The following is a 21,500-nucleotide window of genomic DNA, read 5'->3' on the forward strand; positions in this document are numbered from 1 at the left end:
TCCCTCTTACTTTCCTCTTCCCTCTTCCTCTTTCCTTCATCCTGAGGAAACACACATGTTGAGTTCAAAGGATATAACAGAATAAGCATATGAAATCTACCCTCGCACCAATTGAGCTCAAATTGGTATCAGTAATTGATCCATGAGATGTAAAACTTCCCCAAAAATTAACCTTAAATTTGCATTCTTGTGGAACAAGAACAGTGAATAAAAAAAATAAATTTTTTCGCGAAAACGGCCGGACCGATTTTAATAAAAAAAATATACGTTGTAGATGAAGTAACTTCAACAAAATTGTTTGTGATTTTTGTGAGGAATAGAAAACTACTAAAAAAATTTTTGAATTTTTTTTTATGATATATCCTAGTGATCACCTTTCTATTTTTAAAACATTTCGAGATTCTTTACTTAAACATATAATTTTTTTTCAAATCGATTGAAATGATGGAACATAGTTAAAAATAACAGTCATTCGCATAATGCCGCGCTAATTGGACACGGTCGCGATTGCGGCGCGCTGCGGCGCATGATGGTCGTTGCCGTGGAATTTACACACACTAATTTACACATACTAATCATTATATCGATATTTGTCTGATCATCAATTTATAGATTTTGAAATATTCGTTGTTTTAATCTTACTTCTATTTTAATTCACCTAAGCCGTTTCTGCTAAAGTCAAATTGAGAATAATATAAAAATTATAAGTATGAGACATACCAATATACTGGTTACGGCTTACAAAATTGAATTATTGTTACTAATAAATAAATTCATTAGAAAATTGATGAAATTAAATATTTCACTATATCTGAATTATATCTGAATTTAAATGTCACTTTTCGTATCAAATATTTCATCTTTCTTTTACTATGCTATCTCAATTTGGCTTTAATAGGAAAGACCTAGATGAATTGAAATAGAGGTGAGTCGAAATAACGACGAATATTTCGAAACTTATAACAGTTGATGATCGGGCAAATATTGATATAATGGTAAGTTTCATGACCGCCATGCACCGCAGCACAACGTGCGACCGTCTCTTAGAACATATATTGGAAGGAGCAAAGGTCTATAATCCTTATATATTCAGCAGAAGCCGAGAAGATTGACAAGGATGGAGAAATAATGAGCGATTGTATTGTAGATTGTAATACACATGCTCCATACAATCATATGCGCGTGCAAGCTGTGTGTAATTATATATGTGCGGCAGCTGTGTGTAATTCGCTTGTGCGCGCATTCCCTCTCTAAAGTCATGAGCATTATCAACTACGATCATCATCTATTCTTCTCTGTTAATTCGCCTTCTCTTTCAAGAGGCTATGCTTCTTCCAGTAGTATATGTTCTAAGGATCGTCCAACTGCGACGTAACGCGGCATTATGTTATTTTTAACTTCCACTTCGATCGATTTGAAAAAATTTTATGTTAAAGTAGATACTTCCGAAATGTTTTCGTGAAAATACGAAAGTGATCACTAAAATATATCTCAAAAAAATAACTCCCACAAAAATGCAATTTCAAGGTTAATTTTTGGAAAAGTTGTACATCTCATGTCAACTACCAACATTAATTTGAGCTCAATTGGTGCAGGGGCAGATTTCACATGCTTATTCCGCCTTTCTCTTCACAACGATATGTACCTAAAACGCATGAGTATGTCAGCGTAAAATTCTCCAATACTTTTTAGTTTCTTATGGATCTACATATATAAACCAATCATAGTAAAAAATCTTATAACAGTTGCAAAGGTGCTTTCTCTGCTGAACGCAGCCAATGTAACCGCAGCGCATTCTCTCGCAGTATTGTGTGGCTGTGACAGATTTCCTAACTTGAATTGTAAACTTTAACGATTAATATCTCGATTCACAGGACAAAACGGTAGTTTTTTTTATCAGATTCGATCGTTTTATGCAAAAACACGAAATTAATCTAATTTTATCAATAAAATCAAGAAAACTTCGCTGAAAAATCTTAGTTATAGACCTTACGCAAAGTAAGGTATATCATGCATTAAAAATGCATTAGAAATCATACCGTACGTTAATAATAAACTTTCATTCTTTTTTATCACAATGCAATTTAATATTTAACTTTTCAATATTTTGTCTTAATTAGAAATTATCTATTAATATGACAAGCGAGAGACTGGCTCGATTCCTTGATGTGATAGATTTTTTAATCTTACACGTACTAATCTTAAACATTTAATAACTTCTTTAATATAACCGAGCGAGATTTTTTTCTATTAGATTTATTCGTTTCACAAAAAATGCATCGATTGATATGTATTGATATATATATATTTTTTATCAATAAATTACCGATAATATTTCTCGTGTATAGCATATGAGATATATATGCTCTCATTTAATTCCTCCGCGTTTTCTATACTCATTAATACATAAAACTTGATCAGCTTAGCCGTTATGGAGATTTGATAATCTCGATCCCTCGCAACTCGGTTTGCGTAATAAAGGAATCTTTAATACGGCTGGTCTTGCTCTACAATGTTGTTACGCTTGTCTTAGCATCGAGCCACGACCATGTCTTCAAATATTTAAACTTCTATATAAATGTACATTCGCGTGAATCGTCTAATAGTATAATACACAATAATAATAATTCAGGATGTATATGTCACATCTCAAAGCATTATATATCTTACAATATTTCTGGAGTTCTTGGATATCCTCTGGACTTCGTCTAAAATATCCGTAGGATAACATTGAGGCGGACATTAGTGTATCTGCTGGATGCCCATCAGATGTCCGAGACTATCCCCGGTGTGAGATTAATGCGAAATCTCAAAATGATATCTCTAGGATATCCCTTGAATAAAATGTGCTGCGTGGGTTTTTTGCAACTGTCAGAGGGCATCAATATAAAAATTAGGCCAAGTTGCAATTAAATCCAATCACTGTATTAGGGTTACCAAAGAGAGATTACCAAATTGTGAATGGTTTATGAGATTTTATGTTTTATATTAAAATCAATTAAGAGAAATAATCTTCTATTTTCAGTCAAAGCAGATCTTAATGCTTAAATATTTCAATATAAATCTATGTACATATCCAATTCTGTAAACAAAAATTCACAAAGCACAGATCAAAATATCAATATTTTATATTAGAATTTTTATATAAAACATTATGTATTTTTTGCAACCACCAACTTTTCAAGAATTTTTAAAAATATAACAAAGAATGTTACGTACCCTTGATATTTCTACAGGATGTTCTTCTTGTATCATATCCAATGCTGGGCTATTGCTGGGAGAGTAACTCACAGGAGTAGTCGCAGGTGATCTATGATGCCTAAGTGGACTCAAATCTAAAGGTGTGGCCGGTGGTTGTGCCGGTGTACCGTGTACGATACTACCCTGTACTACTGATGTCGTAGTTAAACCACTAAGACCTATTATAAATAAACGAAAAAAAATTATTATGAGATATTAAATTTAAATTGCTTTTCTCAAAAAATCTTTCTTATATCTGTTATATGGAGTGTAATATGGAGACATGATATCCCCTTCCCCCTCGCCCCTCAACAGAGTAGGTGTAGTAAGCCATAAAGCTTTAGAAATTGATTAATTAGACGAATTAATTGATCAATTTCTTAAAACTTACTACACCTACTATGTTTGCAGGCTCTTGCTTCTTATAAGACATGAATTGGTTACCAGAACGTAGAAGAAGTGTACATACAACTTAGAGTTTGTAGATACTTCATAAATTAATTAAAAAATTTGAAACTACTGTTTAAAACTGCTGTTAAGCCTTTCCGATAACTTGATCTTGATATATGTTATCAAGGTCATGATTCTGAATGACTTCCAAGATTTTAGCCGCCACTCGTCCTTCGTTAAAAAGATATGAACAAAAAAAGTTTTGAAAAATACCATATCTCCTAAACCAATGTTATATCCCACTTAATTTTTGCAGAAAATCACATAAAATGTCTGGATCTTTCAGGATCATGACCTTAACGACTCTCACTTTCGATTCTCATCCCCCCTCCTCCCCTGCTTCAGGGGCGCACGACTCACTCCTACTCCTCCCCTACTTTTTATTTGTAAAATCTGTCTCAATCTACGTACGACGTGCTTTTTTGCAGGGAGAAGGGGGGATGAGAGTCGAAGGTGAGAATCATGTGCTTCTGAAACAGGGGAGGGGGGGGGAGTCGAAGGTGAGGTCGTATGCTCCTTTGCAGGGAGGAGGGGGGGTGAGAGTTGAAGATGAAAGTTATGCGCCCCTTTGCAGGGAGGAAGGGAGGGGTAAAAGTTGCTTCTCGTACAAAATTGTAATATATATTTTAAAGTAAAATTTTTGTTTCACGTAGTAGAAAAGAGACTTTATTTTTCAAATTTTTTTGTTCAACTTTTTAACGAAGGACAAGCAATTGCCAAAACCTGTTAGAGATGATTCATGATCTTGATAACATATGTCAAAATCAAAGCTATCGGAGAAGGTTTTGATAAAACAGGAGTTTTATCAAAAATTTTCTAACAATGAAAAGACCAGAAATCAGAAGTGACAATACAATTTTTAACTTTTCAGAAGAATGGTAATGTCTTAGCGCTAAGACAAGCGCAACGATATTACCGTGCTCCTTTATGGAAGACCGCGAAACAGGAGATCAAGATTATTGGATCTCAATAATGGCTGAACCGATCAAGTTCTATGCTCAATCGATAGCATCCACTCGAATTGTGTAATAAAAGTGCTATTATTTTTATTTCTATGTGCCTTATGAGATATTTCGACACAAAGATCGGATCTGTTACTTTTTGAGATTAAAATACGCCATCATTATGTTCGTCATCGACTAGTCAGAATGTACAATTGGATGTTTTGATGCGAGTGCGCTAATGGCGCAAGGGGCGTATGGTCAAATGCATTCATTTCAAAAACACTGCCAATATCAAACGCAACCATTTTGCACTTTTTACATAACATAACTTATTTAACAAAAAGAAATCGGAAGGAAACGAAATTATACACTGATATTTATTAATTAAGCTAAGAAATGATAATGAAAAAGTGATTTATTCGACATCGATCTCTATTTGTTTATAGCATATTTAATAAATAGAGGTCAAACATAGATACCAATATATTTAACAGTAGAAACTTGCAAAAAGACGTCAAGCAACAAATACTTAAAGAAGTAAGGAATATTGAGAGATATCTTCTGGAAGAATCAACAACTAACAATAGAAAGTAAGGTCTGAATGTACAAGACAACTATCAGATCCATACTGACATACGAAACACGTGCAGAAACAAAGAGGACAAAACAACTTAGCCGCACTATAGAAATGCGGATCCTACGAATGATAACTGGAAGAACCAGAAGAAATAAGACCAGCACAGATTTTTGCATACTGCATAATAAAATAGTGCATAAACAAATCAACTAATCAGTATCTTTCCTTACCTCCCATTCCATGGAAAAGAAGAATTTCGATTGATTGATTCCCTTATGTATCATGCATTATGCGTCTGTGCTGCGGCCAATAGAAACAAAGAATTAAGGAGGAATGCGGAGTGTCAGATATCATGAAGTTCATCAAGAATCAGAAGAAGGAATGAAACAATTATATCGGAAGGACAGATAACGTTTAATAAAGATAGCAAGAAACCATAGACCGGTAGATAATCGACTCCCTAGAAGGTCACTAAAAAGATGAATTAAAAATCGTCATCAATAGAGAAGCCTAAACATAACGCGTCAAGAAAAATAAGCAAAGCCTATAATAAAAGAAGAAGAAAAGGAAGTCAAACGGAAACGAAATTATGCGTTGATATTTGTTAACTAAGCTAGAAGATAATGGCAAAGCGATCTATTCGATCTCGATCCTCATTTGTTTATAATTCAATATTTAATAAAAGTAGATCGGATAGAAACGAAATTACACGCTGGTATTTATTAACTAACAAGGGGCACCCCGGAGCTGGTACCTTGGATTTAAATGTCAATTTTTTTGGTAACTCTACAGATAAAAAAAATTCTGCATCCGATATTTCCATATAAGTCTTAATTTTTAAGTTGCGAAAATCAGCTGCACTTTGGATAGATAAATCGTTTCATTAATGCATGATCTATAATAACAATAACAAGTAGATGAGGCTATAAGAATAAAAAATTGGACACAATCAAATATGAGGAAAATAATCGATTGTGATCAATTTCTTACTCTTACTGTCTCATCCACTGTTGTTACTGCCATTATAGATCACGCATAACATGTTTCGCAAGCAGTGTAGCACAAATGGTTAGAATTGGTTAGAAATGTGTAAGCTTTAAGCTCACGTAGGAAATCAAAGAATGCGAGTTCATCGTATTGCTTGCGAATCATATTAACGAAATAGCTCATCTATGCCGTCCAAAGCGCAGCCGATCTTCAAAATTTAAAAACTCGAAAACTAAGGCCTATATAGAAAAATTATCGAACACAAAATAGTTTTTTGACTTATAGAGTTATCAATTGGCACCCAAATTCATGGGTACTAGCACTGATGTTCCCCTTGTAAGCTTAAAAATATAATGACGAAAAAGATAACGACGAAGTAATTTGATCATTCTTGATCTCTATTTATTTATAAGTTAAAAAAAAGAGATAAAATAGAAATGGATATTATTATACGCTGGTATTTATTAATTAAGCTAAGACATAATAATAACAATGCAATTTATTTGTCCTTGATCTTTATTTGTGTATAACTTAATTTTGTTTTAAAATAACATAAAATAACGAATATAAAGAATAATTAAAATCGGATAGAAACAAAATTATACGCTAGTATTTATTAATTATTATTATTCCTCGGAAATGTAGATGACCGTCGTCTTGATATTTTTCTTGACACTGACTCAAGTAATTGTATCTTTTTAATTTTCCTTTAAAAAAGAAATTAATTTTCCTTTTCTTATATAAAAACAGTTTCACAAAAAAAAGGATATATAAGGCCCCCTTCAAATCTCATCCAAATACATGAAAATCTATTTTTTGAAATTAATTATATTTAATTTAAATGATTTTATTTTAAACGGAGCGGTAGTATTGCCATACTCGAAAATTATATATTTTAAATATACCTGGACCCCTATTCTGTAACTGTTTTTACATGCCTACCGACAATTGTCGGTGTCGTTGCGCAGATATTTTATATGGTGAAAAAGCTGCGCAACGACACTAGATGTGTAAAACAGTTACAGAATAAGAGTCCAGGTATATTTAAAATATATAATTTTCGAGTAAATGTTTTATTGAAAAATCTTCTAAAAATTATAGTAATCATATAGGAAAACGATCTGAATCGTTCTGACAGGATTTCCTTAATTCTATTAAATGCCAATGCTCTACATCAGAATTCAAACAATACGTGGCAATAAATTCTAAAAAAAATGATCAATATTTGATTTTCTATATAAACTATCAATACAAATTTATCTTTCTACAGAAAGTAAAGAAAGTAGAAAAAAAATTGTTATTACCTATTTCCTCCAAAATTACCTATTCCAACTAAGTTATAACAGCTTTAATTCTTTTTCGGAAATCATGATTCCTTGAAAAATAGTGTTTTGATATTTAACTTGATATTTTTATATTACGATTAAAGATGATGATCTCCCATCATCTTTTAATTGTAATATAAAAGTGGGACTTTTTTACATCCAAATTGTAGAATTTACAATTATTTTAAATTGAAATTTAATAATTATTACACACAAAACACACACACTTGTTATAAAAAATAGGTGTGATGTCAGTATAAACTTACCTTTTTAAAGAAGGTAAAAAAAGATGCTGAGAATATACGCGCTTCTCAAATAAAAGTGATACATTATCTTTTTATTATTCCAACCCAAGTAAAAAAGTTTTATCTTTTTTCTTCAAAGATATTCTTATAAAAGGTCTTCTTATTCCTATCAAAAATGGCAGCTTTAATTCTCTATCGAAATTATACCTTTAAAGAAACTATTGTACCAAATTAAAAATTAAAATCTAAATGTTACAATCTTAATGAATTAAATTCTATCAAATTAAATTCTATCAAATTAAAAAATAAAATCCATATAATATCTTTGTTATTTACTTATTTCTAATGATATATTCGTATAAAAGATTTGATACCAACAACTGACTTCAATTCCATAAAATTTTATGTATTATTCGTATAAAAGATTTGATATCAACAATTGATGCAAAGTTAAATCTCATACCAAATTAAGGGGTTCTGCTTTGTAAGGAGTATACTTAATATAGTATACTTAATATAGTATACTTAAAAAAATGAATTTTTTTTCATAAATCCATAGTAAAACTCTTTGAGAGAATGAGCGCGTTCAAGTCAACAAAGCGGCTAGGGCTGGTCGCCGAACAATTAAACATGATTGGATTCACAAGCAAGAACCAATCATGCTCACTCGCTTGACAAGTATGCCTAGCAGCTTTGTCATCTTGAACTCCCAATATGTATCTAAAATTTTAAAGCGAAATTCGAAATCCTACGATATAAATTCAGCGCTTGTACATAGATGCACGGTATATATGGGCGCGCAAGTATAATAATAAAATAATTAAAAAAAATTTTTTTATTATAATTTTAATGTGAAGTCATAGCTTGAAGCCATTCAATTTTCATTCTGGAAATTTTTTTCTATCTCTTACAGTTTCGATGATGTTCGTTTCGAAAGAAAAAAAACCGATTTTTTTTTAGGGGGATTTTCTCTTTAAACCTCGAGATAAGCACAAACAAAAAAATATGATAATGTGTTTGATGATTGAAAAAAACAGAGCTTCCTTTTCCTCCCGAATCACGAACACCATCAATCTATGTAAGCGCTGTGAAAATCGTCAAATTGGATTCATTTTCCATTCCTTCGTGCTGGATTCACTCTAACTTCAAACCACTTCGTACGGAATTTATTTCCGAGAATATCATACTATGAGAATCAAGCAAGACCATGGAATATCTCTGAATAGAATCTTTGGAAAGTTCACATATTCTTAAAGTTTTCTTTCTTTTCATAGGTTGACTGCGCTCGTAGTCCTTCCTTTCCTATTCCTCTCATCCGTCAAAAGGGACTGACCGCGCCCGGAGCAGCATAGTCCTTCTCTTCCACATGTTCCGCCTCATTGAATCCATAATTGATTACTTCTCCAAATATCGAGTCAATAAAATAAGTTCATATTCCATAGAATGACTGGACAAGGTATTCGCTCAGCATCCGTCTCGCGACAAAATCCCACGAGGCCCTCTAGATCATTCCCATGGATTATCTCCGAAGTTCCAATCGAAAACTGGAGGGTAATTCGCGTCCTATTCAAATACGATGTTATAAACAAAAATGATACTCGACGCTTATTCTTCTTTTAACTACCTTCTTTTCCCCTCTTCCATAGGTACAAGATGATAAAAAGGCTCGAATTATTCATAGATTTTCCTATCCAAGAAATATGATTTGTCTGAATTAATTATTGCTTTCAATCTTTGGAGCACAAATACTATAAATCAATTCAAATAAGTGCTCTACATTTCGATTAATTAAATAATCAATTATGCTCAGATAACATCATCTACATTCTAAATATTTAATCTTAATATTAAAGGTACGAATGATCAATTCTTACAAATTTTACAACTGTCCGGAACCGGAATTTGATTCTCCATGAAATATGTTGTAAAACACGAAAATCTAAGAGACACGTATTTTTTTATACGTATTTTTTTATACATATGCTAACTTATATTTAAAGGGTGAAACATCCCTTTGAAAAAGAACGGTATTTTTCTTTCGAGCCAAATATCGTCGGAAAAGATGGAAAAAAATTTTTTAAACAAAAATTGATTTCAAGAGTACTTTAAAGTTATAAAAAAAAACAAATTTTTTTTATTTTTTTGTTTAACAAAATACTCTCATCACTCGTAATTTTCTTAAATTTTTAATTTTTTTTATCAAATTAAAGATTATTTTTTTACAAATTCAGCCATGTGTGCAATTGTAAAATTATATGACATATCATTTTCTAGAATTAATTATTAATGCTTCCGTACGCTATCCATGCTCACGTATTATAATTGTCGTTGGAACAAGGTATGAAAAGATATTTTAAGTAAAATTTGTATAGTTTTTACACGTGTGTGTATTTAGATTTTGTAAATATATATTTTTAAGATAATTGAATGAATTTTATTCCGAATCCATTCTTTTATAATAAAATTATTGTATAAGATTGGTATCTTTAAAAAATAAATTTATTTTAAATTATTGCATTTAAAATTACATTGAATTATTAAAAAATCTCACGTCTGAAGAATTCCTCAAGTGCAAAAACTATACAAATTTTATTTAAAACATCTTTTCATGTATCTTATTGTTCCGACTGGAACATCTGAACTAGAAACATCTGAAGATCTATCTGTGGCTCAAGAAGCAGTTGAAAAAAGAAATTATATTTATAAATTAAGTATATAAAATAATATTAATAAAAGAAAAGGATTAAAGTATACAAAGTAAATAAATTGGACAAAGTAAACATATGTATGTAAAAATGAAAATTTATTATTAATAATATTATATTACATAATTACATTGTCATAAGAAATTGTTTTAAAAGTTCGTTTCTTTCTCTTTGAATCGAATTGTTTTCTTTTTGTTGCTTTTGTTCCTCCTCAACTGCAACCAATTTTTTTCTCACATTGTAAACCTCCTTTTAATCTCGTCTTTTTTTCTTCGGCCACTTTTTAATGATTTGAATGGAGTACGTCCGGAAACTGAATCTGACATTTCTGCAGAACTCGGTTTATCATTTAAATATTCATTTTCTAATGTGCAATTAGAATTACTATTAATGACATCGATCTAATTCTATAAATGAACCAACAGCAATCGGATTAGACAATGCGAAGATCTTGCATTTGAATGTGGACACGGAGTAGAAGGAGTGCAGTTCATTGAGAGGCTACTTGGAGAAGGCGTGAATCGGATGAAATTTGTTGAAATACTGCTTGACATTGATACAGTTGTAAATACCTAGTCTGTGACTTGATTGAATGAGAATATTGTCGAACCGAAGTTTATGAAAAAAAATTTTCGCTCAATAGATGTCCGCTCCCGCATTGAGGGAGCGATGCGGAAAGTACGCCATTCAGCGGATAGTTCCGTAGTACTCTTTATTGCTGAATGCGCCCATTGATAATAAATGATTAGATAAGAACTGAGCGGTAATTTAGGTAATTATAATAGCGGTAATTTATATAAGTTTATGTATACATTCAAGATAAGTATAACAAATAGACAGTATAAGAATATTCATCAAGAATAGCAGTTTTACGTTCAGTCAGTGTAGTAGTTTTGTCATAATCATATCTGTGCAATTTGTTAAATTGTTTTTATATTATGATTCAAAGCCAAATTTAATCTTTGGAAATGGATTATCAATCCGCTTAATGTTGTTAGACTTTTATTAACATCTATAAGTTCAATATAATAGAAACACCAGTAATTGAAGCAGACATAGAATTAAAAGAAAATATACAAAAATTATTGCTGAATAGCATTTTTCACTATAATAGATTGGAAGTAACAGAAGAAATCTATCTCGATTGTCAAGAACTTTATAAATTACATAATTCTAATAATTGAAGATGATGAAGAAGCATAAAGTGAAGATGATTTAAATTCTAATCCTCAATGTTCAAATGATGACGTAGACTTTAACAGTTCTTATAAAAGACGAATTGAGTATTGGCGGAATTGGGACATTAATGAAAAAATTAAAAACAAAAGGAATCGTTAAAATCAGTGCAAAATAAATTTAGAAAAGTTTCATCTGAACGTTAATTAAGACAATGGGAAGAACAATTACATTCAGGTGGAAATCGTATAGAAAAATTATCTTATATCTCCAAATTTTTTAACACATGATAAATTTACTACTGTGAATCAAGATTCACAGTTCATGATATCGATCTACAAAAGTGCGCTTTACAAGCTAAAGAAGAAATAGGAAATTTAAATCCTATATTTAAAGCATTTCACAGTTGGGTATCAACAATCAAAGAGTCCCACCGAATTGTTTCGAAAGAAAAATTATGAAATTTGTAATTAGATGAACAATAGAAGATTCCGTTGAGTCGCAAAATAAATACAACTAATGATTTTCTGAAAACAGTGAAACCACTTATCGAACAGTTCGAATCTGAAAATGTTTTTAATTCTAATTCAAAGTGGTTTCCTGTTCGGTACCCTTATCGTTTACAGCGTCTAGTTATATCGTCTAATCACATCGATAAAAAAATCGATCAATCCGAGATGTCGATTGCTAAGCGACGCATGCGTCACGCGTAATCGATCGAAAACCTATCAGATCATTATGGTCGCTCTAACTGTCATCGACTGCACACGTCTCGTGGAAAAGTATTACTGCGTTACCGCTAAGATTCTTTCCGTGTTCATTGTAAAACACGTTCGCCCGCATTTGAGATCTATTCAATAAAAATTTGGAAAGCAGAGAAAATCTCATTTTTCTCGACCAAGTGCTCTCGAAGCAATCATACCACGAGAAACGCTTGGACGGTGATCACGTGGCCGCGCCATTACAAATGCAACATTTCCAATTGGAAATTCATTCTGAAAGGTCATTGTCTAATGAAGGAGTAAAGAAAATAGAGTGTGTTGTGCAATATCTATATCATCAACAATACACTCATATACCATACAATAACATCGTGTAATGGAAATTTGCTGTCATCTTTATTTATTGTATTGAAAGAAATTAATATATTTGGACCAACAGTTCAAGAAACCTTATTTACACCAATAAATGTTATTGTAAAAGCATCAAAATCTGAAAACTTCAGGTAATTCAATAAATTTCCTTTTACAATACATTTTCAGATACTGTTTTACTATCAAAAAGTAAATATAAATTTGCATAAACGAAATAATATAATGAAATTATAAGTCTTATTTCTATGATTTTATATTTTATATTTTATTTAAAATAACAGTCTCTCATAACAGTCAAATAGTTATTAATTTAACATGTATATTTCTTACAGATCATTTTAAAATATGGTTAGAAGAAGCTTATTTTCCAAATATTGATTCTAATAGCATTCTTCTTATCGATTCATGGAGTGAACATTATCCCAATATTATTTCAGATTTAACATCTGCAGGAAAACATATTACTATAATTATACCTTTCGGTATAATCATAGTAATATGTTTTCCTGCAGATGTTAAATCTGAAGGTATAGGAAAATACAATTAGATGTTTACGAATTTAGAAAAATTTTGCTAAAAGATTTTCAGATACTGTTTCATTATTGGAAAGTAATATAAATTTACATGAACGAAATAATATAATAAAATTATAATCTCTGATATATAATCAATTGTCATCCCCACAATATCACAACTTATTTAAATATTCTATTATGGTTTAAAAATGATTATTTAAATGAAAGACCAGAAGAATTTGAAAATCCAGCAAAATTTAATTTTGAGAAAAATTCAATATGTGATATCGAAGGTTGCAGTAATATAGCTGTAGTAAAATGTTCATGGTACAAAAAGTCATGATGTTTAAAACATTTTTTCATGGAGTATCATTATTGTAATAAATATAATAAACACAAAATATACAAAATATAAATTTATTGTGTATAAACATTTACAATTTATTTCATTACTAATTAGTATAATATATATGTTTTGAAATTATTACGTAAACGACAAATAAATAAGATTTTAAAGCATAAAACTGAAAATAACTTTAAGAGAATAATCTTAAGGAAATAATGTACAGGGATGAATAAAAAAGTTTTACTCACTTTAAGAAGAAATAATAAAAATTATTATAACTCTTAACATTATTTATAATTTGTAATGCTACAATCATGTCAATTTCCTTATTCATTGATTTATCGTTTCGATGACAATTACTTACGCATATGAGCATGGATAGCGTACATATGGAAACATTAATAATTAATTCTCGAAAATGATATGTCATAACTTTATTACACATGGCTGAATTTGTAAAAAAATAATCTTTAATTTGATAAAAAAAAATTGAAAATTTAAGAAAATTACGGGGGTATTTTGTTAAACAAAAAAATTAAAAAATTTTTTTTTAATTTTTCCTTTATAACTTTAAAATATTCTTGAAATAGCACAACTTTGTTTAAAAATTTGTTTAAAACATTTGTTTAAAAAATGTTTAAAAAATTTTTTTCCATCTTTTATATCTTCCAATGATATTCAGAATGATACTCGAAAGAAAAATACCGTTTCTTTTCAAAGGGATGTTTCACTCCTTAAACATGGATAAAGAAATAGTATCTCTTAGATTTTCGTGTTTTACAACATATTTTTGGAGAATCAAATTAGTTCTGGACAGTTGTAAAACTTGTCTTACAGTGCAAACTTGTTAGTACAGTCGAATCTCCGTAAAGTTAACCTCCGCTTTTGTTTTAATCTTCGTAAAAGTCGTGTCTTAACTTCCCAAGCATATAATAATCAAGCACATATGCTAGCGCATGCGCATTTGTTTACTTTTTACCATCCGCTGTTTTTTAGTCAGAAAAACACATTTTTTTTCATAGGAAGCAAAAACAAATTTATTCGTACTTGTACTATTCGTACAACGTACTTGCCCTCGCTAACTAGACATTTTTCCCATCTTTCGGACAATTTGTGTATACCATGCCACAAAAATTCCTTATCTTTCGAGGCAAACCACTCATCAAGCCATTTTCGAACGTCTTCGTAAGAATCGAAGTGCCGCTCAGCGAGCGCGTGGACGAAAACAGGTGATAGTCAGAAGGTGCCAGATCTGATGAGTAAGCGGGATGGGATAGCACTTCCCAGTTGAGTGTCTCCAAGTAGTTTTAGACCATTGTTGACGTGTGCGATGGTGCGTTGTCGTGGAGAAAAATCAGCTTGTCATGTCTTTTCCGATAATGCGGCCTTTTTCACGCAGAGCACGGTGCAATTTGATCAGTTGTTGGTGGTAGCGGTGAGCATTAACAGTTTCACCAGGTTTTAACAGCTCGTAGTAGATGACACCCTCCTGATCCCTCCAAACGCACAGCATCGTCTTCCGTCCGAAGCGATTTGGTCTTGAGGAAGATGTTGATGGTTGGGCGGAATCAACCCAAGATTTCTAGCGTTTAGGATTCTGAAAATAGATCCACTTTTCATCGCCTGTCACAATCCGATGCAGGAACGACTTTCTTTTTTGTCTGGCAAGCAGAATTTGGCATGTGTTTTGGCATTGCTCCATCTGCCTATCGTTCAGTTCATATGGCTCCCATTTTCCGATCTTTTGAACCTTCCCCATGACATGTAGCCACATGGAAATGGCTGCTTGAGAAACACCCAATTGCTCGGCAAGCATTTTTTGCGATTGAGTATCGTCCTCGTCCAAAAGAGCCTGCAATTGACAGTCCTTAACCTTCTTGGGCCGATTTTCACACTTCTTGTCACTCAGGTCAAAATTGTCGTCATTGAACCGGCGAAACCAATATCTGCACGTTGTTTCCGATAAAGCATTGTCGCCATAGGCCTCTACAAGCATTCGATGCGATTCCGCAGCCGATTTCTTCAAATTGAAACAGAAAAGCAAAGCTTCACGCATATGCTTTTTTTTTTTAGCAAAAAACTAGACATGATTACGAAAGAAAAAATGTATGTTGTTGTATGAAATTGCTGATGATGTGCATTGGTTAATGTTGTCACATAAAAAAAGTGTATTGTGTGCCCAGGGTAGCTTTGTACGCTCACTAATGCTACCTATGAGCAAACAGCGGATTTAAGCTTATACACTTGGTATATTGATTATATATTATATTGAATTGCGAGCTTGCACCTGCGATTGTGTGTGCGTCGATTTTCGCACTCGGGCGATGTTTTCCTGTGCCAGTCTCCTCAATTCATCATCCTTCCTCGTTCGCTCAAGTCTGCTACTGATTCTAATTCGATAAGTGATAATAATTCCGGATCTTCTTTTCTCCGCATTTTAACACCGAAGAAACGGGCTAGTTCTCATGCTTCTTTGGTAAATACTATTGATTGCTGTTTGTACTCTATGTATGTACAATACTTGAACTACTTATTCAGATGAGACAGCTATTCAGATGACAGCTTAGTGAGGATGGGTATGATACGATTTACCTTCTTAACTTGACCATTTCCTCTAGACACGCCTGTAATCAGAATGTGCTGGATGTTCTCTTCTCTATAATAACTTTGAAAGTCCGACGTAAACGTCGAACCTCGATCGCTGATTATTTGACATTTCCAAATATTTTCTGTTGGTTCTATAATTTCTCTAATACTCCTGCCATTCGTCCCTGGTTTTCGTCGGGAAAATCCACACGAACTTGGAGAAACCATCAACGACAACAAAAAGATTTTTATACAGCTTCGACGTCATTGTTATCGGTCGGAGGTGATCCACATGATATGTTGACAGTAGTATCCCTCTTTGGTATTGACCTAACTCACTCTCTTTCTTTCCTCGTTTCTTCTCGGCAAGAACACATGGTACGTAGCAGCTCACGTATTTTTCAATTTTTTCTATTAATTTGGAGAGTAATGTAGTATTCATTCTGGATATCTTCCGACATTTTCTTGACTCCGAAATGGCCATTGTCATGTGTTATGCCATTGTTATGCGTATTATAGCGTGATGTATGTTGGAAAGAAACGCGATGACGTCTTTGTTCCTCACTCTCTTCATCAGGATACTATTCTTACAACTATCATCCTCATAGAGTTCTTTTTCTAAGACCTTTTTAATAATTCGGATCCTCTCTTCTTCATTTTCTTGTTTGCAAACGTGAGTATATCGTTTATGACCATTAATAAATAGCGACTGAGTATGTCAACATGCCGGAGACGAGTTTCTGAGCAATTTCATAATCGAACTCCTCCAAGATCAACGCCCATCTTGCGACCTTTGGGTACTGGGAATCTTCTCACTTTTTACTTTCATCGGTGAAGGACCAATGTAACTGTCTTCTATCACATATCCCAAGTATTCAACGTCTCTTGAGGAATTTGCATTTCTCCCAATTGATGACGAGCCCTGCTTCAGCTGCAACAGTAAGCATCTCTTTCAAGTTCGTCAGCACGTCGACTTCGGTCTTTCCGGATATTATAAGTCATCTATATATGTGTTTCTTCGACTGAGGTCGCAGAAGATCAATCATCAATCATCATCTTCATCAATAAACCGCAGAAATGTAGGATTATTACATAATACGAATAAAGTCTTGAAGAATTCGAATTGGCCATCGGTTGTGACAAACGAAGTGTGAACTGACAACTCTCGGCAGTGACGTGGAAGCCATTCTCCAACACTGAGAAAACTTGACCGACTAATGCATCAATACGATCATCGATCAAAGGTGTGGAGAACCTATCACAGAGAATCTTCCAATTCAGTTGCCAGTCCACACAGATCCGATACATTCCATTTCTTTTCAGCACGATTACGACTGGACTTGAGTATCTGCTGCTGCTTTACTGGATGACGCGCAATCAATCTTCAGGTTATGCATTCAGGATGGTCTCTTTTATCACTAACCGGCGAGGCTTCAAACAGACTGGCGTCTCATCTTGTAGTATTTTTGTCTCGACACTGGTCTGATTGTTCTGCTTCGGCACGTAGTTGTCGATTAGCTGCTGTATCTGATACTGTTCATCGACATCTGTGTGGTTCATTTCACTTGCATACAGTTTAGTGCGTAGTTCTCTTACTTGTAAATCCCCTGATCCTTACTTCGATTTCCATCTTTTTTACGATTGCCTTCCTTATCATTATCCTCCTTTCCCTTTTTCTTTTCGCAATTATCTTCTATTTTCCTTCTTCTCTTCTTCTTATTATTCTCTCTGTTGTTCTATTTTCTCTTTTTTTTACTGTCTTCGTTATCTTCTTTTTCTCTTCTCTTTTTCTTTATTATCATCGCTTGTTATTCTCCTTTCTCTTTTCTTCTTCATTGTTTTTGTTATCCTCCTTTTTCCTTTCTTCTATATCTTCCTTCTTCTTAGTAATCGAACTTTTTAATGAAAAGCATGCTCTTCATCCGAATATCCATTTACCTTGTTAATCCTTTTTCTAGCAACATTGCATTTATTCCTTTTCCTCTCCATTATGTCAGGCATCACATGTATTTCTGTCTTATACCGATCTCCCTGGATCATTAGATCTGCCCGAAAAATACCAATACCAGTGTTACCTGAGATCTTCCTAACCATAGAATGGGATATCGTATTAATTGAGTGGGCTGCCAATTCGCTGATATTCGCTTCAATAGCATACAGTGGTATCCATCATTGATATTATTGGCGTGTCGTTTATTTCGTTATCTGTTAGTACGCGGTCGCTTACATTTATCACGTTCACCTTCCGGTCTTTCTTCATTATCACACTGGAGTTGTCACATTTCGCTGCAATGTGTCCAAATTAATTAACACTTAAAGCATTTCGATCCTTCGTCTTTATGTGGACAATCACGTGCTATATGCTCACTGGATCCATAACTAAAGCATCTTATCTCCTTGCGTTCCTTTTGATTAGCTTTCTTTTCACTCTTATTTGCGTTTTTTCCTTTAGCAGTCTTAGATTGCTCCTTTCGTGATTTCTTGTCTGATTGGTCCTTCATTAAATCGAAGTTGAGGAAATTTTTTCTCAGCTGTGTCAGGGCTGCTCCATAGAGGATGCTTTTATTATTCTCCTCAGATATTCTATCGATAATATATTGAATAAGTGCTTCTATGCCTTGATTCGCTATCATGTGCATTGCGTACATATATTGTCGCGGTATCTCATTTGACTCTCTTTCGCTTAATCAGCTGTACATATACTATAGCACTGTTATGCTTTGTTTCGAACTCATTCAATAAACGTTTCTTCATCTCTAAAGTTAGTAGTTAGTAGATTAGTAATTATTCCTTTCTGTAGCGACGTAAATTGTTTTGCTGAGCCTCACAGCAACTTTTTCGCGTAGATGATTTTTTGTAGGTTATTATCTCATTGCAGCAGTTCACTCATGTCTCGAATTTGTCTATCCACCGTTCAACTTTCATCTGATTATCTCCCGAGAAATGACTAACACTTCCTTCAATTTCCCTGATCACATTTGCTGTTCTTTGTGGTATTGTCGGATCATCTTTGGCTGATCGTCTTCGTGTATTATGCATTGTCTCTTCCTTTTACATGTTCTGATCGGTTCCTCATCTTCGTCATCTGATTCCTCTTCATCTTCTTTCTCATCATCTGAATCTTACGTTACGATATTCTGGATAACCGTATCGTCCTCGGTATCGATGTCGCTTTCTTCGCATGCCTGCTTGTAGTTTTTCAATCGTTATTGTAAATCCGCGTTATTTCTCGTGATCGGTAATTTCAACTTGCGCAACTGCTTTTTGAGCTCTTCTATAGTGATCTTCTTTACCGGCGTGGAAGATACGCATCTCGGTTTCGCGCCTCCGATGTTTTTCACGCCTTCTTCACCAGACGTTCCCGTTTCACTTTGTGTCTTCTTTATCTGATCGTCTTTGTTCATCTTTATTCACCGATAGCTACCTCGATCAGTTAGCGTCTTAACTTTCTGCTTCCAATTTAACGATCATAAGCTATCTTCTTCGATACGTTTCTAATAGCGTTTTCTCTTGAAATACACTGAGTGTAACTTTGCACTACACCAGTTGCGTGTAGTGCTGCATCAGTGCTGCACTACAAAAGTGTACATCATGGTATACACTTCATGCTGTCGTGTTTAATTTTGCTGCCGGTTGATTTCCATTTTCAATTTCAATCCAATTTTTATGTCACACTGACTCTATACTGTCTCTTTGAGATCGTGTAGAAAAATTCCCTACTTCGTGCATAAAATTTGCATTATACTATAGCCATGGAAACACGTTACACTGAATAAGTTCGCCTACTACCAGCCAAGGAAACACGCTACACTGTCTGAATGTTGATAGGCAATAGTGCAGCCAAGAGAAAACGCTATAAATCTTTGACTGCTTGTTGCCCTGCAACGTAAGCAATGTGTACACTCGTATGCTGGCAGCAGTTTCCACGATGTAAATAACGTGAGCGGTTTGAACGATTTGTACGACTACTATAACTTGAAAGACTGAACAACTTGACTGTTCGAACACTCGACAACTCGAGCAACTTGATTGCCTGTATGACTTAAACTTTTACTTTCACGCCTTGTTAACTCTGGTGTCGCGTGCAGAGGCACGATTGTTCGACTTTATCACTCTTCATATTCATGACTTCCGTTATCTATGTTCCCGGATGAGTCCCCAATTATACATATTTAATAATAAGGGTATTTATCAAAATCCTACATTTATTAGATTTATTAAATTTAATTGTTTTCACAATTTTTACAACTTACAATACAAAAAATCGAAACTTCGATACATAATTCTAATTCGCACGACTGTATAAATCGCTCACATATATGTATATACACGCTTGATATTTTTATTCTAATTTCTTATTTTTTTATTCAGTCTAAATATTTATATTTTTCAGTATAAATATTTATATTTTTACTATATTATCATATTTCGAGATCTAGCAGTGCCAAATATTTTTAAAAAATTCTATTTTCAATAGGAATATAAAGATCCATATTTAAGTTTCATCGCAAAAAAATTAAAGATAATACTAACTGGATTGTATTCTTTATTTAATTTAATATGGAATTTAACTTGGCATCAAGTGTTGATGTCAGATCTTTTACATAAATATATATACATTGTGTGTATATATATATATATATATATATATATACACATATATACTACCTTGATCAAAAATTCCGGAATTCATTCAGAAAATTCAAAATACAAGTTTTATTCATCAAAACTGATATTGTTCCCTTCAAAGTACTTCCCATCAACTGCAACGCTCTTATGCCAGCGCTTGATCCAGCTCTCGAAACATTTCTAGAACTCTATTGTCGGTAGCCATCAGAGCCGTCTTCGATTTTTCCATTACCTCCTTTCGGCTATTAAAACGCGTTCCCCGTAATGGTTTTTTCATGCCACTCATAAACGGCTGTTTTCTTTAGAGTATCACTGCCGAAACAGTTTCCCAACATTTCCAAGGTTTTCACACCATTGAATCCATTTTTAACGCAAAATTTAATACAAACTCGTTGTTGCAAATTCAACTCCATTTTTAAAACTGTAAAAAATCGAAAATACGTGCAGAGGTAGATGTACTTAAGACGGCGTAACTTTTACAAATGTCAAACTATGATGATAAAATTTGGTGGGAATGTCAATGATAGATGTGGCAACCTAACCAAAAAAAAACAGAACTCAAATCAGCTGACACAGAGCATCACCTGATGGTAATTCTGGGAACTTTTTGATCAAGGTGGTGTGTGTGTGTGTGTGTGTGTGTGTGTGTGTGTGTGTGTGTGTGTGTGTGTGTGTGTGTGT

General features: G+C 33.2%; 1 protein-coding gene across 4 annotated transcripts in view; it reads right to left on the reverse strand.

The window, feature by feature from the left end:
* LOC108693785 (serine/threonine-protein kinase SIK3-like) overlaps positions 1-21,500 on the reverse strand; it is a 214,862-nt gene that overhangs the window by 62,854 nt on the left and 130,508 nt on the right. For 2 of the 4 annotated variants that reach the window (XM_018202925.1, XM_018202924.1), the window contains one exon: positions 3,220-3,419. In XM_018202925.1, coding sequence (XP_018058414.1) covers positions 3,220-3,419 — 200 coding nt within the window. Of the gene's footprint in view, positions 1-2,670; positions 2,869-3,219; positions 3,420-21,500 lie in introns of those variants that run through there. The other 2 variants (XR_001932039.1, XM_018202926.1) reach the window with 2 other exon arrangements.

Source organism: Atta colombica, unplaced genomic scaffold (assembly GCF_001594045.1).
Source record: "Atta colombica isolate Treedump-2 unplaced genomic scaffold, Acol1.0 scaffold98, whole genome shotgun sequence".
Classification (NCBI taxonomy): Eukaryota; Metazoa; Arthropoda; class Insecta; order Hymenoptera; family Formicidae; genus Atta; species Atta colombica.